Source organism: Colletotrichum siamense (genome assembly GCF_013390195.1).
Source record: "Colletotrichum siamense strain Cg363 chromosome Unknown KSG_Cg363_contig09, whole genome shotgun sequence".
NCBI classification, from domain to species: Eukaryota; Fungi; Ascomycota; class Sordariomycetes; order Glomerellales; family Glomerellaceae; genus Colletotrichum; species Colletotrichum siamense.
Genome location: NW_023501022.1, coordinates 1718220 through 1740707, shown reverse-complemented (window position 1 = coordinate 1740707; position 22488 = coordinate 1718220). Strand labels below are relative to the sequence as shown.

General features: G+C 55.3%; 7 protein-coding genes across 7 annotated transcripts; 3 read left to right on the top strand and 4 right to left on the bottom strand.

The window, feature by feature from the left end:
• Window positions 1-1084: 1084 nt before the first annotated feature.
• Window positions 1085-3483, bottom strand: NCER2-0 (Neutral ceramidase 2; the record flags this gene model as incomplete). Its single annotated transcript, XM_036645032.1, has 2 exons — window positions 1085-1670; window positions 1724-3483. The coding sequence occupies 2 exons, from the start codon at window positions 3481-3483 to the stop codon at window positions 1085-1087; spliced, it is 2346 nt and encodes a 781-aa protein (XP_036489969.1).
• A 1216-nt stretch (window positions 3484-4699) lies between these two features.
• Window positions 4700-6464, bottom strand: CGCS363_v013182 (uncharacterized protein; the record flags this gene model as incomplete). Its single annotated transcript, XM_036645031.1, has 6 exons — window positions 4700-4885; window positions 4942-5272; window positions 5331-5392; window positions 5448-5754; window positions 5824-6062; window positions 6135-6464. 6 exons carry the CDS (start codon window positions 6462-6464, stop codon window positions 4700-4702), a joined length of 1455 nt encoding a protein of 484 aa, XP_036489970.1.
• Window positions 6465-8368: 1904 nt separating this feature from the next.
• CGCS363_v013181 (putative oxalate decarboxylase) lies at window positions 8369-9931 on the top strand (the record flags this gene model as incomplete). The annotated part of the gene is made up of 7 exons (XM_036645030.1): window positions 8369-8510; window positions 8564-8799; window positions 8860-8958; window positions 9009-9103; window positions 9152-9497; window positions 9551-9672; window positions 9742-9931. 7 exons carry the CDS (start codon window positions 8369-8371, stop codon window positions 9929-9931), a joined length of 1230 nt encoding a protein of 409 aa, XP_036489971.1.
• Window positions 9932-13002: 3071 nt separating this feature from the next.
• mug134 (mRNA stability protein mug134) lies at window positions 13003-13604 on the top strand (the record flags this gene model as incomplete). The annotated part of the gene is made up of 2 exons (XM_036645029.1): window positions 13003-13038; window positions 13188-13604. The coding sequence occupies 2 exons, from the start codon at window positions 13003-13005 to the stop codon at window positions 13602-13604; spliced, it is 453 nt and encodes a 150-aa protein (XP_036489972.1).
• A 769-nt stretch (window positions 13605-14373) lies between these two features.
• C27H6.8 (UPF0160 protein C27H6.8) lies at window positions 14374-15405 on the bottom strand (the record flags this gene model as incomplete). The annotated part of the gene is made up of 1 exon (XM_036645028.1): window positions 14374-15405. One exon carries the CDS (start codon window positions 15403-15405, stop codon window positions 14374-14376), a length of 1032 nt encoding a protein of 343 aa, XP_036489362.1.
• A 706-nt stretch (window positions 15406-16111) lies between these two features.
• Window positions 16112-17391, top strand: CGCS363_v013178 (uncharacterized protein; the record flags this gene model as incomplete). The annotated part of the gene is made up of 2 exons (XM_036645027.1): window positions 16112-16344; window positions 16419-17391. The coding sequence occupies 2 exons, from the start codon at window positions 16112-16114 to the stop codon at window positions 17389-17391; spliced, it is 1206 nt and encodes a 401-aa protein (XP_036489361.1).
• Window positions 17392-18306: 915 nt separating this feature from the next.
• On the bottom strand, window positions 18307-19971 carry CGCS363_v013177 (Isocitrate dehydrogenase; the record flags this gene model as incomplete). The annotated part of the gene is made up of 2 exons (XM_036645026.1): window positions 18307-19268; window positions 19590-19971. 2 exons carry the CDS (start codon window positions 19969-19971, stop codon window positions 18307-18309), a joined length of 1344 nt encoding a protein of 447 aa, XP_036489367.1.
• Window positions 19972-22488: the final 2517 nt, after the last annotated feature.

Sequence of the window (22488 nt, the reverse complement as noted above, 5' to 3'; positions counted from 1 at the left end):
TTACGTACGCATAGAGTTATCTAAGTGTGAAGTTTAGGGGGTTTTAAGGGGGTTTCTAGGTTAGCGGACACTTAACGCAACGCTAAAAAGAAAAAACGAAACCCCCGGCGCGTTGCGTTGAACTGTCCGCTTAAAAAACCCCTCAAAATTAGCTTTAACTTCACACTTAGATAACTCTATGCGTACGTAATGCGCGAGAATAAAAAAGATATTATTATAATTACCTAATCGAGGGCTATCGATTGATATATTTTTTATTTACGCGCATTGCGTACGCATAGAGGTATTAGTAGACGAAGTTTAGGGCGATTTGGTGGTTTTTCGGTAAAAAGCCCCTTTTTTTGCCTTTTTCGGGCTAAAAACTGCGGGGTGGACGCTGTCAACGCAACGGAGTGTAACACTCCGCCAGTTGGTTCCCGGCGGGGCGGATCCATCAAGTGGGGGCGCGTCGCAGAGGGCGCGGCGAGTCCCCATTGGCGGCGGGAGTTCACCCCCATGCATCTTCAGGGAGTCAAAATCTCCACGCTTGCCGCGGTAGGCAAGGTTTGCCAGCGACCGAACTGCTTTTCTCCCCGCATGAGCAGGGCTTGACGTTCTTGTCCTCCCAAGGATCCGATAAACGAGAGACACGAGACGACCGAGAACGCAGTTCTAAAAGCTCTATCCGTAGGTAGGGTTGCAGAAGCGCCACCTCGGTGACGGTGGACATAGACGTACAACTTGATTCGCCGAGGGGACAAAGACGGCGCATGCACGTCAACTCAACCTCTAAATTTCCGAGTACATGTCTCGGCACCGCCCGACGCAGGACCGCGGCACAGCCTGTCTCGACTGAGACCGGCGTCGCGAACCAAGAAAAAACAAGTGGTCACTCGTGCCATTGCGGCGATGTGGTTACCAAATTCCGTCTCTTCTCGATTGCCGACGCAGGAAAGTAATTCTACGTCTCGTAAACCAATGCCTCGTCAGTCATACAGTCTGTGGTTTCTAATCCTCCCATGCTCCCGCCCGAAAAAAGAAATGCAGGGTATCAAAGCCCCCCATCCAGTACCAAAATTAAACCAACGCCCAAAGCAAACCGCCCTCAATGCAGTTCAAATTGCCCGCTGACCCCTTCGAAGCTGGTGATTGTGCCGCCCAACGACTTGGAGTCGCCATAATACCGGAAGCGATATGTCCCTGCTTCCACATCCTCCTCCGTCTCCCACGTAATCTCCACCTCACTGGTGGCCAAGAGATCACTCGTTCGCTTCCAGTGGAATATCAGACTCCAGTCCTGGTCGTCTCGAACAATGTCCCATTTCTTAATTCCGCCAACATCGATGACGAGACGCTCGACAGCAGCGTAGGTTCCTTCAAGACGCAGGTTGTTCCGGGGATTGGCTCCGACAAATGTGGCACGCACCACATCGCCAATCGAATACTTCTGTTCCACGTCCTTCTTCACGTCACCAAAACTGCGGAAGACTGGTGTGCCGTCGCGGACAACACCAGTAATAAAGCTCAAGGAACGGTCGCTATTGTCCGGAGGGTATGGACGCCCGGCGTGCGACGGCGGCGTCTTTGCTGACGAGGCGCCCAGCGTGGGCAGGTAAGTCAGGGTGCGATTGATGTACGCGTCCAACGTATAAGGTCCGTACAACGTTGATGCACCTTCGTATCTTTGAATGCTGTGGAAATCGTTAGCAGCGGCGGGCAAGATGTCATGACATCCCACACTTACCCATATTCCTGTTGAGTTGTGATGTAGTGGGTATAGCTGTTCGCCGGTCCACCGATTACCACAATAGGTTTGACTGCCGTTTCGTCACTGAACAATGATTCGGCCTCGCCCCTGACGGCATCTTTCCAACGACGTCCCGCCATGGTTGATGCCTCGCCTGGACTGACAATGATGACCAACTGGCCGACTCGGAAAGCTTGGATATCAACAATGTTGGGTGTCCACTGGTACGGGTTGAAAACCTCGCCCACGTCCAGCAGGATTGGCTTAGGAGAATGACAAGCAAGCTGATCTTGGGTCGGGGCTTTCAGCAAGCCAGAAACGACCTTCCACAATGGGGATGTATTTGAAGAGTTCGAATCGTGCTGGGTAAAGTCAAATGCGCCAGGCCCATCAGAGGTTCCGGCCGCGAATGAGTATCCGAGTGCCGCAGGACAAGTCCGCACCTCGGTGCCGTTGGGGAGCTCGAACTGGAAGTCGGACATGTTGTGGAAAGTATGGAACGACTTGACCCACGATCCGCGTACTCGCTGAGCATTGTCACCCATTTCGTCATACAGTCTCCTGGCGGCATCGAATTGTCTTCTGCCTATTTCGTAGCAGGACTTGGCTCCGTTATCTTTCTCTCGGAAGAACGGGCCTCGGGCGTGACACTTTTGGCTCCTGCCGTCACCGCAGGTGCTGGTCTTGAAGTCGCATTGCGAACCGCTGCCATCTTCGCACCAAGCGCCGAGAACGTTTGGACTGACATCCCCCATATTGGCCTGGGAGAAGCCGGCGATGAAGTTCGACGTTACGTGATCTTGCTCACGGACACTTTTCTCAAACAGCCAAGCTGCCACGCCTTTGTTGTCTCCCGAAATCAGAGTGTTGTTGCCGAGCATCGACGTGCCGTGCGTAGGAAACCACGTCAAAACAGCAAGGTTCTTGCCATCTGATGCTCTTTGGAACTTGAGTAATGTCAAGTCCTTTTCGACAGAGCCATCTTCTTCGGCACTAATGTTGTACTTGGCACGTTCCTCCTCAGGATTTGCCATGTACGCATACAAGCTTCGGTTGATGTTGGCGCCCTTGACTTTGGTAGTTCCAACGCTGAGATGGCCAGGCACCAAGCTCTCGTGGGCACGCTTGATGGCGAGCAAAGTGCCGTCAACGATAGCCCGGTAGCTCTGCTTGTCGAAGCCCTTGCTGGTGATTTGTGGCAGAAGATAGTTGAGCCAAGCACCCGGTCCAGAGTGGGAGTGTGTCCCGGTGAGAGCTAGATTGTGATGGCCGTACATGGAATACTCATAGCCAAGGTCTGCAAGGCCATGCAAAACGCCATACCGGACCGCGGTGTCCCCGGACTGTGTGTCTAGAACGACATAGATGAATCGATCATCCGGTTGATCGACGCTTCCGACGATGAAAGCACGAGCATAGAGCCTCTGGCGAAGGCCGGTTCCAAGCTGTTTGGGATCTGCATATCCCATCATGTTGATCTCCACAACCGGACCGGTAATATCTGCGCGACCAGCGCCAAGAAGATAAACATCGTTATCTGCATCGACATTTGCAGTGTTGAGCTTGCCAGGAAGCTGTTTTGATTTGCCGAAATAGAGGTAGGTCTGCAAGATGAAGTTGACGATGATCAAAAAGGAAATGACTGGCCAAAGCCGGGTTAATAAGGAACTTCGTGAGGATTGCTTCCCTGCAGAAGCTCTCTGAGCCACCGCTGCCGGAACGGCCGGGCTCTTATCCAAGCTCTGTCTTGCCGGCATTTTGAGTCTCTGCCGATGTGAAGGTGTTGTGTCACTCAAACATGGGGAAACGAAGTGAAGTTGGATGGAAGAAACGGATTACGGGATGCAACGGTCTGAGCGTTCAGCTCAACGTAAACGCGCGGAGGGATCATTGTGCGACACGGAAGTGTCGGCCGGACTTGAGTCCATGTCTTGGGGGAAGCGCGGGCCAATGACGCACTTTCCCACTGAGGTTGGCTGTGACGGAAATTGTTAGTGCTAGCGCGCAGCGGCATTCGGGCACTGCCAGATTGCCCTGTGGAGCACAAACGCTTAACCCAACGTCGCTGCTTCTTGCTGCATCAGCTCCCGGCACAATATTGGATGAGGAAGCTGCATCCATCCACACCTGCCAAGCCCGTGATGTGGTGATGAATGCAACGGACGCTCAAATTTCTGGCAGGAGCAGACAACAACCTGGATAGGTACCCTCTCAGACCGGACTCGGGTCAATCCTCTTGAAGATGTGGCCCGTCGTGATGTCTTCAGTTATGAGCGCCCCAAAGAACCACATTTCGAACCTTTTTCAGCATCAGAAAAATCTTCCAAAAATCAGAAGCCTCAAAGACTCATACTACAGAAAAACAAAAGGCAACCCCCATCGCCGAAGGTGTGTGAGGGCCCTTTTAGTTGATGTTTGATGATTGGCTGCGCCGGTGAGGACTACAGAGGCGCCAGAATCCGTTGGTTCAGTCTCTACTTATTAGAACGTCTCTACCGTCGTCGTCTCTACCTTTATCGTCATCTACCTTCGTCGTCGTCTACCTTCGTCGTCGTCTACCTTCGTCGTCGTCTACCTTCGTCGTCGTCTACCTTCGTCGTCGTCTACCTTCGTCGTCGTCTGCCTTCGTCTTGGTCTTTGCTGTCTTCGTCATCGTGGTCTTTATCGTCGTTGTTTCTACTTGGATTGATAGGCTACCTCTTAATGCTTCGAGTACATCCGAGCACGGGAAATATGGTCGCACAAGTAGACACAGGAAAGACAGGCGGTTTTAATAATACTGCCCAAGAAAAAATTACCACAGCATTAAGGATACTATGAACAGGGAAGAAGATAAAAAGGTTCAACAACGACGCCGCAAAACACATTCACATCCCCCATATTGGCCCAGATCAGAGTTGTACGAATATGACACCGCCACACTGTTATCTCAATACGATCTCTAAATGATTTGCCCCTGATAATCGCAGCTGCTCAGTAGTACTTGGGGTTCTTGGGATCGGTAAGGTCGAAAATGACGGAAGAATGAGGCCGAGCACCACCACGGTCGCGGGTGAAGATGCTCTCGAAATCGATCGTCCTGTTGAAACTGAGACCTCCGTTGGGAAGGATGTCAATCCAGTGGCCCTTGTAGTCTCCAGGGGTGTTGACAATTGAAATCTGTTTCAGACAAGGTCAGCCAAAAGTCCATCGGACATGATTGGAGAGCCACTCACATCGCCGCCCTGGACAAAGTATCCGGTAACAAGCAGGTTCTTCTTGTCGGGGCTGATCTTGACATAGTGCGGCCCGATGATGGGCTGCGTCTCGTTGGGGTCGTCGAGCCTCTTGACGTTGTTCAAGTCTGAGATGTCGAGCGCCGCGACGTGGTTGCCGAGCGTGATGGTGAAGTACGCCAGCTTGCCGTCGTCGCTGATATCCGAGTAGATGGCCAGGGAGTCCTTCGCCTTGGAGCCGAGATCGTAGAGCAGCTCGGCGACGCCCTGCTTTCCGGACGAGTCGCGGCGGAAGGGGTAGATGATCCAGACTTGGCCTGGGCCGACGGCGCTGGTGAGGAAAGACTGTCAGTGATGATCTTGTGAGGGGGCGACGGGCGGGGACTTACGTTGCGATGGCAGCGCTTTCGGGATTTCCTGGGATGAACTTCACATCTTGGATGCCGAGTCCCTGCAGAAGGTTGCGTCAGTCTGGAGTCCAAGATCCTCGGTCAAAGGGTGCTCACGTTAGGGATGGTGATGGTCGAAATGATCGTTCGGTCAGACAGATTCCACAGTCTCAGAGTGCTCGCCTTCTGAATGCCCAGGGTCGGCTTGAGGATGGTGATGGGAACAACGAAATCAGACGTCAAGATGATGCCCTTGTTGAAGTCTACAGCCAGACCGTGGGGGCTGAACTGCTCGCCAAGGATGTTCAGCGTGCCAGCGACATCCTCAGGCCACTCGTGAATGATGTCACCCTCGGCGTTAGTCTCGACGAGACGACCGGGTGAGGTGCCCACTGCGCTGCCCATATAGGTGATGAAGAACCCACTAGACTAGTAAGTGATTTGTCGCGGAAGTAGCGATGGGAAGGGACACGTCGTATGAAACGGAACTTACCCCTCAGGCTTAGCTCTGATTTCGTCCACGATGGAGCTCAAAAGAGCACGGTTGGACTTCTTAAACTTGGGAGCATACGGGTTCGACACGTCAAAGTAGAAAGCCGTATCCTGGGTCTTCAACAGTGAGAGAAGTCCACCTCCGATGAGGGTCTTGCCGTCGAGTGAGCTTCCCAAGTGATGAGGCGAATTGCCACTGGTAGGGACATCGGTGACAGTGATGATTTGCCCAAACGTATCCTGGACGCCAAAAACAGTCAATACTTTCAAACCCTCACACATCAGACAGGGGAGAATATGGGGGTTACGTACGTCGTCCAGGCTGGCAGTCACTAGGAAGTCTTTGTGAATGTTGTCGCCTGCCCCAGTCCAAAAGTATCCAATTTTCTTGGGCTTGATGTTGGCACCCGTGAAAGGGGGGCTATCAATGGGAGGCGTGGGGATCTGGAGAATAGGAAGGGGCGGCGCGTTGGAGGCAAGAGGCTCCGTAACGCCTGGGATGGAGGGAATCAAAGGAGGCAGGCTGAGCCCTAGCGGAGATCTCTTGCTGGCGGGGGAGTGATCGTTGGCGTTGACAGGCCCTCCCGCTACAGGAGAGAGCAAGACGCCCGCGAGCGCTGCAAGGGAAACCTTGGAGAGCATGGTGACAGACGGAGACGACAGACGGGGAATGCTTGATTGATTGAGGAGGGCTGATGAGGTCTGCTTGGTGATGCTGTTCTAAGTGTTTGAAGAAGGAGCAATCTCATCTGCTTCTTATACTTAATTGCCCATTCTGTTGAGAACTTGTGATTTCTTCTGCTTGGCAATCTGCCGTTCCGAGCAAAACCCTCACTCCCCCTTGGGAATCGCATCATGAAGCCAATAAAGCTCCTCATCCGCGCCGTCGAAGACGAAGAGACTTCTTGGGTCGTGATATTCACAGTTGTAATTGATCTAGCCGCACAGCGCGGCACATGGTTGAAAATGACTTTTCCAAAACATTCAGATGATGCCCATCGTAATATCACAGCCGCGATAGACACCGCCAGAAGGAGGTTTGGAGATGTCGCCATCTTGACCAACAGCGGCAAGTCTGACTTCCGAAGATGCCAAGATGCCCAAAAATGAGGACCTGGACACAGAATTGTCTCAATTCGGCAGTGGACTCACTCACAAGGTCCCAATCCCCTGGTTTTCGCGGTGATCACCAAGAACAAGAGCAGGAGGGATCGACGACCAGCGGTAGCTTGCAGTCACACGCATGCTTAACTTTATGGCTAAAAAAAAGCTGACTTGGAAAGACTTTTGGACTACGATGAGGCTGTCGATCACTGCCTGTGGGATAAAGAGAAACATTACTCAGGTTGGTTGATGGTTCCAATAGCTTAGGATGGCATCATACCCCACGAATCAGGGAGTCTCGAAGGAGTCAGGATCTTTAGCGGCAACTTGCTGTCCAGATCGAGGCTGAGAGTCAAGGGAGACTGAAGCAAACGACTTTTCTGATTACCATATTCTTGGGCTCCGGTGATTCAACGCTGTGGAATCAAGCTCAAGAAAAGCGACCTGAAGGTCGCACAGTTAAATGATGGTTTTCGGAAGCAGCATGGTCGCATTGTGTACCTCTCTGCACTCGACTTCTGTAATTCATACCTTGGTGACGAATATTCACCAAGATAGTCAGATTTATGAGACCGCCTATTTTTTCCTGTGCTAGAGCGACTGCTTTTCCTGTGGCTAAACTCTCTACTCTACCGTCGTCATCGTCGCTGCTATCATCGTCGTCGTTATCGTCATTACTACTGTTATCATCATTGCTATTCCTATCGTCGTCGTCGTCGTCGTCGCCACTATGGTTATTATTACTTCTACAACCAGCACATTTTGAATCTAGAGTGTTGAAAAGCACTTGTTGTCCAAATCAAACGCGCACCTTAACATCAAAAGGAAACAACAACAACCGCACCCCCACCCCAAAATTCATGTAAGCCAAGAAACCAAACAAAATTACCGGTCAAACTAAGCTTTCCAAGCTAACACGATCCGGCCCCATAGCGATCGGCGCGCCTAACCGGTGCAGGTGCAGCCCTCAAGCAACCTCCCCTCCCCCCACGCTTTCCTTCGATGTCGTGATCTTCGGAGAAATGTCGAATGGCCGGGGTCAACACCACCAAAATTCCTCGTTCAAAGACAAACCTCTCGACGATCACGGAGCTAGAGCTGCAGCACGAAAGATATATTGACGACTCAAAATTACCAGGTAGCATCAATAGTTCCATGTCGTCATTGCGAGAGGCACAATGCTGCAGACCTGCTGCTGCCGAGTTGGAAGACGCCATGGCTTGGCTTGAACGTGATGCGCCGTGTAGTATTCCGCCATCGCCGGCGGGTATGCTGTGTAATAACAGATTCAGAGACGGAAGGCCGTAGAAGTTGCGGGTGTATAAAGGCAATGCTGAGACGAGCGCAATCCCCCCTTTCTTTGAACGTCACTCGACTCTGGGATAAACAGTTGTCACTCGTGTCTTTGCGCAGGTTTTCAGTCACTCGTTGTACCGTCCATCATGAGACTCCTCCAAGCTTCCCTGCTGGGCCTCGCAGCGATCGCCTCGAGCACCAACGCCGCACCCCAGAACGAGAAGCGAGACGCGCAGTTCAACGTCTGCCAGCCCATCGACGCCAATGGCAAGGGAGGCCCGATCCTTGGTACATTGCCTTCTCGAATACCTCGAATACCTCACTGACACGGGAGAGCACAGGCGGCACCAACAACCAAGTCGACAGAGACAACCCGGACAACCTCGGCCAGCAGCCAACCGACAACGGGGTGGTGCCTAACCTCAAGTGGAGATTCTCCGACTCCAAGACCCGGATCCTCAACGGAGGTTGGGTCCGCGAGCAGGTCATCCAGGATCTGCCCCAGAGCCATGACATTGCGGCTGCCCAGCAGCATCTCAGAAAGGGGGCCATCAGGGAGCTTCACTGGCACAAAGTGGTATGTCCATCCCACTATCCTCCGGTGCGGAGTGATTTGTTAACATTGCGTGGCGGACAGGCGGAATGGGGCATCGTCTACTCCGGCTCCGTGCTCGTGTCGGCAGTCGATGAGAACGGCAGGTACCAAGCTGAGAAGCTAAACTACGGAGATATCTGGGTACCTATACACTCCCCTCCATACTCAGACGTATACTCACGGGATCAAAGTACTTTCCGAAGGGGTTGCCACACACAATTCAGGGGCTCGATGATGAGAACGAGTACCTGCTTGCGTTTGACGAGGCCGACTTTGACAAGATCGGGTGCGTACTCCCTTATTACAAGGGACGATTCTGCTGACATTGCAAAAGCACAACATTCAACATCGTCGACTGGCTTGCTCACACCCCTCGAGACATCTTGGCCAAGAACTTTGGCGTCGACCCTTCAGTCTTTGAGAAGCTGCCGTCCACCAACCCATACATCTTCAACGGCACCATCGCCACCCAGAACGTGACTGCTGGTGCCAACGGCTACCTTTCAGGCAACAGCTCCTTCGTGTATCGCACCCTGGAACATCCAGCGGAAGTGGTGCCCGGCAACGGCGGCGAGTTCAGAAAGATTGACTCAACCAACTTCCCCATCAGCAAGACCATCGCCGCAACGTTCGTCACTTTGAAGCCGGGAGGTCTGAGAGAGCTTCACTGGCACCCAAACGTAAGGGCGCAATCCTGTCCGGGACTCGGAACTGGGTTTCTAACACTTTCTAGGCCGAAGAGTGGCTGTACTTCCACAAGGGCGAGGGCCGCGCCACCGTCTTCATCGGCAACGCAGCGGCGCGGACGTTTGACTTCTCCGCGGGAGATACGGCCGCTTTTCCCGACAACTCCGGGTGAGTCAGCCCCTCTTTTCCGTGGGCACCGTGCCGGATTCCGTTACTGACGAAAGATATGCTCCGCAGACACTACATCGAGAACACTTCCGACACGGAAGACCTCGTGTGGATCGAGCTGTACAAATCAGACAGGGTCGCCGACGTTCCTCTCACCCAGTGGCTCGCCCTGACGCCGCCGGAGATTGTAGCTCAGACCCTCAAGGTTCCGATTGAGTTTGTCCAGCAGTTGAAGAAGGAGAAGCAGATACTGATCTAGACCATTCGGTGACGATTGAAGACAGGGATGGTTTCTCGGAAGCTCGGTGTGACGATTCTTCTTCAGACGGCGCAGGCCATGTAATACTTGTTGGTAGCCGCTCAATACTTAATTCATGGGACGCACCTGCTGTGACAGCTCGCGAATGCGTGTAAGCGGTGACTATCATCACGAGGTCAGGATGGTAATCCAACGATTCATGTCTGGCGCTTGTACATGCATGCAACGAAGGCTGATAAGCGGGGTATCAACAACGAACGGGGCCTCGGCCGGGAGTGAAAAAGGCATGCTGTCCCCCAAAAATCCGAAAGCATCTCCAGCTCCAACTTTCCTTCTGAGGCCAGACGAGACGGGAATGGCGGGCTTCGGTAGGATGGCAGCATGCGCATGCAGGCTACCCTGGGGACCGGAGCGGTAAACTCTATCAGCGGCTAGCGGCGTCGGGCCAAGCGTGGGCACGCCGCTGAACCAGCAGGGGACTGACGGCTGTCAAGTCTTGACTGTGCAACACCAACCACGCGGGATCGTATGATGGCCGTAGTCTTGCGGCGGCAGATGGAGCCATGGACGAAAAGAAGGGTCGCAGAAGCATCCCATTGACTGCGGGAAGACATGAAAAGCCCCGGCTATCATCGCTACGAAGTTTCTTGTGTTCCCTCGTGCTTCATAGGGTGGCCTCGGCGAGGACGGCAGTCTGACTTTTGCGACTGAAGGTGGTGTGAGTGGGAGAGAAAGAAAAGAAAGCTGGATGGTAGGCTAAGCTGCCCCTCGTTCATCGAGGTTGTGACGAGCGGCACTTGCTCCCTGCGCATCACGAGAGGGCAACAAGTCGAGACCACCTTGGGGGCGGAATGCGGGGGAAGATAGCATTGACCGAGGGCGTTTTCAAAGTCTTGGAGGCCGGTTGATGGTGTCTAGCGGGACACACTTGTAAGTCGACGAGCTCTGAGGTGGTTTCGTCGTTTGACCATTCTCCACCGTGGCACGGCAGGGATGGCCGTTTTACGTCACTTGGGGGTTTGGGTGCCATATCAGCGTTGGGGATCATCCCCTCCTTCGACTAGCTGTCGCACCTGTGAGTGCCGTCTTCCAAGTAAATGCTGATAAGAAGTGACACCAGTCGAGTGGACGTTTGGCATAGTGAAGGTGAGAGCTCGGAGCTTGGATGTGTGGCCATGATAGCGTTCCCGGATATGCGAGCCGCGGGGCAGCCGCAGGTACCACGGACGGCTCAAATGGGCCCAACGAGTGTCCGGCATCAAGGCCATGTAGATCGGGTGGCCATTGCAGTCACTCAAGACCCTGAGGATCTTCAGGGAAGGACAAGAGAATCAACGTGCGAAATCTTGGAATCCTTCTTGGAATCCTGTGTCTCGGTGGGGGCCAGCGAAAGCTGTTTGGCTGATCCGAGAAAAGCGTCGTGTGGGAGTGTCCAAACAGAATGGCAGATGCGAGCTGCAACGAGTCCCGAGAACGCAGCTCATCCTTTCCCGTTGGGGACGGGGGCCTGGTGGTCAAGTGACCAACTGGAAGATTTCCGGTAGGACGGAACGTCGCGGTGCCAATGGCCGGGGACTTGCTGGCATCGGTCGAGAAGAAGAGCAAACGGCCCATTGAAGCGCGACATTGGCCAAAGAATGAGTCGTGAGCGCGCGTGTTTGTGTTGTTGTTGTTGCTGTTGCTCAGACAAAATGCCTTGCGGGAAGCATCTCAGACCAATGGGGAAGATGCAAACAGATGATGGACCGAGAAAGTAAAGACTCAGGCCAGGTCAGGTCAGGACAGCACCGTTAGAAAGACGATGGGGACTTCCAGCAAGCAGTCAGAGCCATCCGCAAGGTGAGCCATGTCTCGAGCCGGAAGGAAACCCCAGCTCGCTCCAGCCGCAGCCAATGGACGGCCCCCAAGTCTCGGGCTAACAAACCAGGGTCCTGTCTTCCCTAAAGCCCCGTTGTTCGTGTGTCATCCAGCCCAAGAGCCCAGCTAGAGAATTGGAGTCGTTGGGGTCTGATGCATTGACGCAACAGAGCAACGCGTTGGGCTTCAAGGGAGCAGAGCAGCAGCAGCAACCACAACAACAACACCCGGATGTGCGATGCAAAAGCATGACAGGGCAAACGAAGGTCGGCCAGACAGCCAGCCGTGAGCTGGTAATTGGTGACTGGGAACCGAGAGCAGGGAAACTACTCCAGGTAGCAATAACACGGACGGTAAACATTCATGCAACCACTAGCTCGCAGCAGCGGCTACGGCGACGACGACGACGGGATGGAGTAGTAGCTGCTTACCTTGCCTTGCCTTGCCTCCTTTCCCGGCTCCTGGATCTAGGCCTGCCCCTCGACCTGCTGGACCCTTTCGTCTCCTGTCCAGGGCATGGCTATGCTTTCTGCGTTCCACGGGAACCACCAGATGAAACCGAATTTTCCCAGTCTATAGTTAGCAATCAAAAACCGCCGAAATCCTGACCCTAATGGTCATGCGAATTTCTGCTCACCTTGTTGTGTCTGTTTTCCCCAGAAGGCAACTCTTGTCGCACAAGTGTCTTGCCCACCTGTTCTCGTCGCTGTCTATGAACTTCCCTTCCACCACTCTCCAACTCCAGCGGCGACTTTGAATTCCACCGCCCGCATCTCCAAGCGACCTTGCTGATCGATAGAGCGGTACTTCGCCAGAAAAGGTACGTACCTCTGCCTCTACCCGTCCCGCCTTCACCAGCGAAGGGCAGTCTGGGACACCTGCCTTGCACTGGCACTGAACCAGACTGACTTCACTGTGTCCACCCGCCAATGGCCTGCACTGACGGATGCCGCTCCCCCCTCCTCTCCAAAAAGAAAGGGGCCCCGCTAAAAACCACCAGCACAGGACGCACCCGCCGCCTTACCAACCCACTGCACCTCCAAGTCCCGTCACATTCGCACCGCATCCCACCTCCGTCTACATCAACATCCCTCCTCTCCGATCTTCTTTCCCGCGGCTCTGCTTCTTCGTACTTGAGAAGCTGTCAAATCTCTCGCTATCGAGCGTCAATACTTCTCATAAACCAAAGCCCGAAAGCGACTTCTGCCGTCAAAATGAACCCTCTTCAGAAGAACAAGATCGACGTCTCGGTATGTTGGCACCAGCCACGCCCTCTTTCCTACCCAATGGCCCCCACCTTGACGACGAAGCCCGCGATTGCATTACCACGCACACAATCGGCCACTCGATGAGCCGCAGCGGTTGAAATAATATCGCCTGCTGACAGTATTCTTCACAGTCCCTCTCTCCCGAGGAGCAACGTCTCTTCCGCCTCTACGGCAAGCTCCCCTCCCGCTCCGATCACTTCGCCAAGCACTTGAAGGAGCGCAAGTACTTCGACTCGGGCGACTATGCCATGTCCAAGGCCGGCAAGGGCGACAGCGTCGACACTGGTGCCGTAGGCAGCCAGCACCCCGTCCCCGAGAACATCCCCCACCTCTCGAGCCCTGTGAACAACTCCTCCTCCTCCCTCAACAACGGCGCCAAGCACCACCCCAACGTTCCCAGCGGGGCCCAAGCCGGCAGCCCCGTGAAGGAGTCCAGCTTCCTTAACCAAGAGACCAGCGCCGAGGAGGTCGAGAATAAGAACAACGAGAACAGCACGCCAGTCATTGACGGCGCTGCAAAGACCGAGGCCATCCCCATCCGAAGATGAGGGGTCTGCCCGAATGCCTTAGTCCGCTGTCCTTTCTCTGTCTTGTTACCCCAGGTTTTGTACGGGTGTTTATCGGAAACTCCCCGGAGGCAAATTGGGTGTTTGTCGGGGGGTTGGATTTCTACTACGATGTTATGATGAAGTGTTGATCTTTTCATGAAACTCCTTGGCGTTGGAATGGGTGGGAAACCAAGCACAATCGGTTGTTGGGTGGAGGTGGACTTATGTCGTCGGCTTGTCTGTCGTGGATGGACGGCGGGGGCGCTGGCGGTGTTACGCCGCGCTCCTGATCGTTTTTCCCGCTCCGCGCGGGACTACCAGGAAGTCTGATTTTCCGTACATGTGTAAAGGGCTGAAGCGGAGGAAGAGAACGATACATCAAAGCAGCCAAATCGAGAATTCGTGTCAATAGGCACATGGCCTCCGCCGTTCAACCGGTTCGTTCATGAGTTGTGGAAGGGCACTAGGTCGTCGTACAGGGTCGTTCCGCCTGCGAGCACTCCCGTGGTTACCTTAAACCCACGCCGTCCCCGGTCATCCCAGTGGAACCAACTTAAGTGCAGATACTTTCCAGTCAGGTCACGCCCGTGTTAATATCATCATACCATGCACAGTCAGAAGGCCACAGATAGTTATCGAACATCGAGAAACAGGCATTGATGGGATATCGATGTATTGATAAGCAGAAGACACTTTTTTCTGATGCCATGCGCCGTCCCATGTCCCAATATCCTTCCTCCCAGTGACCAATCCGTCTTGAAGACCTTATTTACAGATCCAACGCCTTGATGGCCATATCCTTGGCACCATCAAAAGTCTTGTTTCCACCAATGAAGCCAGCAGCGTGGACAAAGACACCCCCGGGAATACCAGTGATGCCGTCGAGCTCCTCGTCTCTGAATCCGCGCCACGCCTCGGGCAGGGGCTTGCGGCTCTCGAAAGAGTCCTTGGTGACGGGAACAGCCTGCACACGCCACTTGGCATCAGGGGCGGGCTTCTCCGGGTACAGGACGTACACGACGGACGGGTTTCCGCCCTCGAGGGAGTAGAGGTGGTCCTTCCAGGGAGCACTCTGGCCCTCGAGAACCAGCACGCGGCCCTGGGGGTCGTACTGCGTGCGCTTCTCAAAGGCGGCCTGCACGACGGCGCGGGCGGGCAGCCACGCCTTGGCGTAGTAGTCGAGGTCGGCGTCGAACTCCTCGCCGATGCGGCGGCTCGCCTTGGCGAAGCGCTCGTCCTCCAGGCGCTGGGCCTCGACAGGGTCGGAGGGGACGGGGTCGTTCCAGTTGGGGTTCAGGCGGCCGACGACGGAGCCGAGGGTGAAGGCGCCCTCGCTGAAGCGCTTCTCGAGGCCGGCGGCGGCGACGGCCTTGGGGTCGTAGACGGAGATGCCGTTGTCGTGGGCGTCGAGGGCCTCGACGAAGCTCTCGTACAGCTTGTTGTACAGGAGCTCGACCTCGGGGCTGTCCTCGGAAACGGGGGTCTCGGCGCCCTCGCTGAGCTTCTGGGCGATGATGGCCTTGCCGAAGTGCATGAAGACGAGGCCGGCGGAAGAGAGCTTGGTCGCCTTTCCGGGGAAGGTGGTGGTGAAGCCACGCTGGTGGTGGTCGTAGCGCTTCTTGCCGTCGTCGTACTCGCCGCCGACGTCGACGACGGTGTGGCAGGTCTCGAGGAGCTTGGGGTCGCGGGTACGAACCAGGTTGGAGTCCTTGTACGTGGGCAGCAGGCGCAGCATGTGCACGGCCAGGGCCTCGTCGGCGTGGAAGTGGCCGTTGTGGGTGCCGATAGTGACGGGCGACATCTTGAGTCTCTTTGCAGCGTTTTCAGCCATTCGTAAAGGGTTGCTAGTTCTGAAAAAGCTGCGGAACATGCAGCTGAGGGGTAGATTTGTGGGTGAGGAAAGCTCCTTCGCTTTCAGAGTGCCAGCTCAATTTTTCTCAACTGTTTGGGTATCTTTGAAAAGAAGGTTTTTGCGTTACCCCTTGATATCGTAAAAATCGTAGTATTGGGTTCTCACAAACAAAGCCAAGCTGTGGATTGTTGTTGGAAAGTTGGTGGTGATGGATCGTGGAAGGCAAAATGTGAAGTTTTGAGATGTGATAGCCACACTCCCTGACCCCAGCTCAAGCCACACCAATCACAAGCAAGATGAACCTTTCTTATCACCACGCCACTGTCGGCGTATCAGCGACACTGACGCTTTTCCCAAGCTCCTACTGGAGAGAAGTTGCCAGGACCGATCGCAGCCTCGCCCTGCATCCGCGCGCCCGTGGAAACCCCCAACGCAACTCTGGTCACGTCGCCCGTACACAATTGCAACTATCCATCAATGTCATCAACAACAGCAAGCCCCATCAGTATCCGATGAGCACGACCATACCTTTTGAAGCGTAGCTCGCCCACTTTCCTTTTCACATTCCAATCGACGAAAACTCCAGCATCTCGGCCGTCGCGATTGATTACTTCCCTGCGGAACGAGCATTCGAAAACCCTCACACGCACTCATCATGCCTGCCGCAATGGAAGACGCGAACGGCAGCGTCGCCCGCGACGTCAAAGACGAACACAACGACTCCGACGATGGGAGAGCAGGCGACGGAAAGACGACGTATAAGTCGTGGAAGAAGAAGTACCGCAAGATGCGCATCACGTTCGACCAGAAGATGCACGATTGCGAGGAGCTGCATCGTCAAGAGTCGAAAGCGCTCGCCACTGCAAAGCAAATCGCCATCGAGAACGAGTGAGCCACCAGAAATGCCATCAACGGCCTCCCCCCTGAATCTTTCGACAATGCATTGACTTTTCTCTTACCAGTCGCATCCTTGATCTGCTCATGGACATGAACTCCTCAGCACAGATTCCCTTCGACAAACGCGTCGACATCGCCCAACCACCACCCAAAGATGTACCGTACTCTCCGCTCGACGTCGACGAGGCTACCGCTGTCGAGGCCGCCGATACCGACGAGCTCAACAAGCCGACGAAGTCTCTCACGGTCCTTCTCAAGGACGTCCCTCACTCAACCTATGTTCAAGCAAAGGAGCATTCCCCCTCCGTCGTAGCAGACATGGAGCCCGCCCCCGGAGTATCGCACACCCCAGCCTTCCTCACCCCAGACGACATCGACGACTACCTCTACGATGTCGACAGGCGCATCGACCCGGAGCACCTCCTCCCGACCCTCGCCCCATCCGCCCGAACAAACGTTCCCCTGCCGGAAGCCAATCCGCACGCCCTGTCCCAGAGCATCGCCATGAAGAACCCTACGAGCGTGTACAACTGGCTCCGTAAGCACGCACCCAAGACGTTCCTGCAAGATGCCGAGAACGCCGCCGCCGCAGCCGTAGGAGACGAAGAGCACGCCGTCGAAACACCGCAAACCGACGGCCGCAGACGACGCGGCGGTGCTAGGGGCGAGGGCAGTCGAGGCGGACGCGGTTCTCGCGGCGGCAAGCGCGCCTCCCTCGCCGCGTCCCGCGCAGAGAAGGCCGCCGAGAGGGCGGCGGAGAAGGCTGCCATCGCCGCCGAGCGTGCTGCAGCTATGCGTGAGGCCGCCGAGGCCTGGGAAGCCATGGAAGAGGATGACGACGACGTGGCCGTCGCGACCCCGGTTACCGGCCGCGGTAAGAGGAAGCGCGCAGCCGCTAAGGACGACGATGACGGCGGCTACAGGCCTAGGGGGTCTGTAGGACGTCCGGCCAAGAAGAAGCGCAAGAGCGAGGGAGCCGACGCCGGAACTCCCACAGTATCAAAGAGAGGGCGTAAGAGCGCAGCCCTGGACGACTAGAGGGCGGCTCTTAGGTTTCGAAGGCTGGCCGAGCTCCGTCACTACTGAGGCGATCATGGATGCGAAGACCTCGAAGTTTACATGGTGCGATGGATGTGCGATAGCTACTTTGCCGCGTTGTAGGAGCACTATTGCTTGGCGCGAAAAGTCTGTTTTTTCCTCTTCTTTTTCTTTCTCGGTCCGTCGCAATCGTCTATTTTCTAGACTTGTACATCATACACTAGATCAATCAGGGGACAATCAGTGCTCCCAAAGGTAGAACTAGGAGACGACGGCATGTACGTGTTTGCGTGGTGGGCTGGCTGTGCGGCGGGTGGGAGACCTGAGCCTCGCAGAGCCCAAGTGTAGGGCATGCAGGTGGTAGGCAGGGCAGGCGTCACGGAATTCATCGCGGGAGCATTTTCTCGCAAGGGGTAAATTAGGCAAGGCAGCAAATCAAATGACACCTTTTTCTTTGTGCTTCTCCATCTTCTTCGAAACTCAGCATAGTGGACTATCACCCAGATTGTGTTCAAAAATTGGTTGGTTTCGTTATTTACCACTGGGTGCTTCCCTATGTACAGACGGCCCCCAAGGTTATCTTCACTCTCTCTCCCGCCCTCCGTTCTGTCCTCGCAAGTAAATGCTAAACAGATGTGATATCAAATAAAACGAGAAATACAATCCGCACACACCAAGATGCCTGTATGCCCATGCCGTCTGCTTGTGTTCTTGCTTCAAACCGCGCAAAACAGAAATACCCAATGTCGTTAAAGCCCATAGGTACAGAGGCCGTAGGCGGCACTTCCCTTCTCTTTTCGTCCTTTCTACAGTTGTCAAGGGTCTAGTCTAAACCCTGCCCTTCATCGTATGTCTCCTGAAACTTCGTCGGAGATCACACGTGTAACGGCCGCGCTCTAAGTCTGGAAGGCACTTTTACAGCTTCTGCTTGAGGATGTTCTTCATGCGGCGCTCGACGGCGTCGAGGTACTCGTTGGTGGTGACGTAGTCCTCGCGGGCGGTCTTGCCGCAGGCGAGGGCCAGGTCCTTGGTCATGATGCCGTCGACGTCGACGGTGTCGACGCAGGCCTTCTCGAGGGACTCGGCGAAGGCGACGAGCTCGGGGGTGTCGTCGAGCTTGCCGCGCTGGATGAGGCCGCGGGTCCAGGCGAAGATGGAGGCGATGGGGTTGGTGGAGGTCTCCTTGCCCTTCTGGTGCTCGCGGAAGTGGCGGGTGACGGTGCCGTGGGCGGCCTCGGACTCGAAGGTCTTGCCGTCGGGCGTGATGAGGACGGAGGTCATGAGGCCGAGGGAGCCGAAGCCCTGGGCGACGATGTCGGACTGGACGTCGCCGTCGTAGTTCTTGAGCGCCATGATGTAGCCGCCGGAGCTCTTGACCATCTGGGCGACCATGTCGTCGATGAGGCGGTGCTCGTACCAGATGCCCTTGGCCTCGAACTCGGCCTTGTACTGGGTGTCGTAGAGCTCCTGGAAGATGTCCTTGAAGCGGCCGTCGTACTTCTTGAGGATGGTGTTCTTGGTGGACATGTAGAGGGGCAGGCCCTTCTGGATGGCGAGCTTGAAGGACGCGTGGGCGAAGCCGGTGATGGACTCGTCAGTGTTGTACTGGGTCTGGGCGACGCCGCCGCCCTCCTTGAACTTGTAGACCTCAATCTCCTGGGGCTCACCACCCTCGGGAGTGTAGACCATCTTCAGGGTGCCGGGGCCGGGGAGGACGGCATCCTTGGCGCGGTACTGGTCGCCAAAGGCGTGACGGCCGATGACGATGGGCTTCTTCCAGCCGGGGACCAGGCGGGGAACGCGGGGGATGACGATGGGCTCGCGGAAGACGGTACCGCCGAGGTGGTTACGGATGGTGCCGTTGGGGGAGAGCCACACTGCGGAGAGGGGTCATTGTGTTAGTCTACGAGGGTGGTGCGTTTACTTTTTTGTCATGGGGTTACAACTCTAAGGGCATCGGGGAGAACGGGAGGGGCCGGGGCTGATCTGCCATGCGGGAGCTCGCGCCGGAAAACTTTATGCAGCTACCGGCGCAGCGCCCGGAATGCGGGGAGCAGGCGGCGGCGGCGGCACTGAGACAAGTATCTCGGGGTTGGGGGCTGGAGAACCGCAATTGCTTGCAGATTCACGCAGCCACAACGCCGGCGCATGGAGAGGAGAGGAAAGTGACGGAGGCGGGTACGTTCAGGTGTACTCACTCTGCTTCAGGTTGAACTCCTTGACACGGGCCTCATCGGGGGTGATGGTGGCGCACTTGACACCGACGGAGTACTTCTTGATAGCCTCGGCGGCGTCGAGGGTGACCTTGTCGTTGGTCTCGTCACGGTAGGGCAGGCCGAGGTCGTAGTACTTGAGGTCGATGTCGAGGTAGGGGTGGATGAACTTGTCCTTGATGGTCTGCCAGATGATGCGGGTCATCTCGTCGCCGTCGAGCTCGACAACGGGGTTCTTGACCTTGATCTTGGCGGCGGTAGCCATTGTGCGGGCAATGTTGAATGCGGAGAAGGAGGAGTTGGGGACGACGAAGGAGGGCCGGAGGGCGAAGGTTGCGGGACGGCGGAGGAAGCGGGCTGCGTTCATGATGGCGGCGGTTTTTGTGTGTATCGCGGGGTTTTTGTTATGAGGGGTTCCCTTATTTTTTTCTTCGGCTCTTGTCGGTCGGTCGCGGGGAAGGGGTGGTTCTCAGAAGAGCCGCGGTTACTGAACTGCTGGGTACCGGGTAGTAGTCTGATTCCGGGTGGCGGCGGACGGGAAGGAGGGGAAACGATGCAACAAGATGACTGGCTTCCGGAGCTGTTGGCTTGCTGCAGGATGCTGCTGCTGCTTGCTTGATGCGTGAAGAGTGTCAGGCGCGGGAGCAGAGACGGCTGGGACTAGAAAACTAACGCTGACGATCGCGAAGCCACGACAAGACACTAAAAAAATTAAGAGTGCGGTGGTTTTGTTGGAGTTGGAGGAGGGGAAGTTTGCGACAAGCAAAAGGCAATTGACAGCAAACCACTTGGAGGAGACCGGGACATTGATGAGGAGAAGGAGGCGAGGAGCGGAAGAGGGAAAAAGGATGGCCGGTTGCAATTGAAACCTGTCAAAGCAAGAGTCAAGCACCACGAAAAAAAATACCTTGGACCAGGTATCTCGAGAGAGGGCGAAGAGCGAGCGAGAGCGGGAGGGTAGCCGAGCCGAGATCGTCACAGGAAAGTGTTCCGGGGACCGGTGAGTGGGCGGCGAGCAAAGTAGAGGTACTACAAGAGCTCCAGCAACTTGCACTGAATTATGCGGAAGATTCTCCCATTCTGCTGGGTGCAATTGCGGCCTTTTCGAGTACCGCGACTTGGGTTGGCATCAATGGATAACATCGGCCCCTCCTCGTCGACCTTGACCTGGCGGCGAGACAACGGGGGCTTGCTTGTCTCTTCATCTCGGACCTCTCTTCGGCCACTGCTCGCGACCTAAATGACTCTGATGGAGCCTTTTGTGATCCTATATCGGCTTTTAGGCCTGAGCTAAAGCTGACTCTTCTAGGTCTTGAGAGAGTTTTTTTCCCTTCTCTTGTGGTAATTCGCGCTCGTGGTGAGCAACAGTCTGGCGTCACGCTACCCCGATGCATGAAGAAGGTCAATCTTCTGCAACAGAACAGTTTTTTCTGCAGCGGACGACAAGCAAAGCAAACTGATCACGCCAGTCTGTGCTGCAGAGCATGTGGCAGTGGCAGGGTCCTAGCTACCTAAGGTGAGGTACTATGTCAAGCAGTGTCTCAGGCGCTTCTAGGCCGTGACCTCTGCTACAACGGAACCCCTCGCCGCTCTGTTTGCGGGCAAATCATCATCGTCATTGGAGGGAAATGGGACGGGGAAAATGCAGGCAATGATTGTGATTGGAAGGGTTAAGATGGACGACTGGACGGGAGCAACCCTCCCATGTCATTTCTGGTGCGGTACATGATAAAATGTCCTGATGTGGTGGTCTTTTCTCCCCCACATGTTGCCAGAGCTTCGTGCGGGGAAAGCTGTCGAAACGTCTCTCCAAGGCATTGATCAGAGCATCTTGATTTTGCGCATGTCTTCTCCCAAGGAGTATTTATGCTCAATCACGTTGTGCATTTCTGCGAGGCCCCGACTGCCAAAATGAAGCCGCCGGAGCGCGCCGCCGGGACTTAGCCCAGCCTCCTCGTCCAACTACCCGTTCATCCAGCCGTCAACCCCTCTTCTCAAGGATACCCAAGGTCCAACGGTTCACTCAATGGCACTCAATCCATCCATTCGCAACATCTCCTGCCCCTCTGGAGCTCCCTCGATAACTCCCAAAGCACTTACACAATAATTGACAATAAAATCATGTCCAGCAAAGCCGCTTAGATAGAGAAAAGGCTCGCTGAAACCAACTTTTGAATCCACAGCCAGCAACAAGAACCCCACTATGACTGCTTTTTCCCGCCCAAGGAAGCGGGGCCGTCCAGCTTCACTCCTCCGATCTCGGTGCCGCTCACACATCCGCGCCCCCGATTCCCGCGAGCAGCGAACCTGACGAGAAGCGCAAAGGGAAAATCCCACCGAAACCACCGAGATCACCGAGGTTACGCACAGAAAACCCGGCGGCACAGCTGAACGTCAGGTCTTACTTAAGCTCATGCTTATTTAATAAAAGGCTTGGCAAGGCAGAATACCCAGACGCTCGACTGCACGTCAAGGCGGTGAGCTCTCGGCGGGACAGTGTTTGGTTGCACGAAAAAGAGCCAAGCCTCATCTCTCCCAAAAGGAATACTTACCCAGCCAACGTACACCACCGCGGGCTTCTCGCATCCCGCGGGCCATCGTACATATGTGCGCTGCTGATGAGGTACGTAGGCCAGACGCTCCGCTCCGCACGCGTTCATTGATAGTCGGGCCATCACCATCACCATCAACACCGTCTTCGCCAATGAGTCCGTCCATGTCTTGCCAGCGCAGCACGATACGACCGCACAGGTGTAAACGTCAGTGACACGCTCTCATCCTCATCCTCCAGGGGGGTCCGCTCATGTATGTAATACCAGCCTGCCAGCCCAGGCCTGCGATGCGATGCGATGCGATACAACAGATGCGGTAACTTAACACGCAC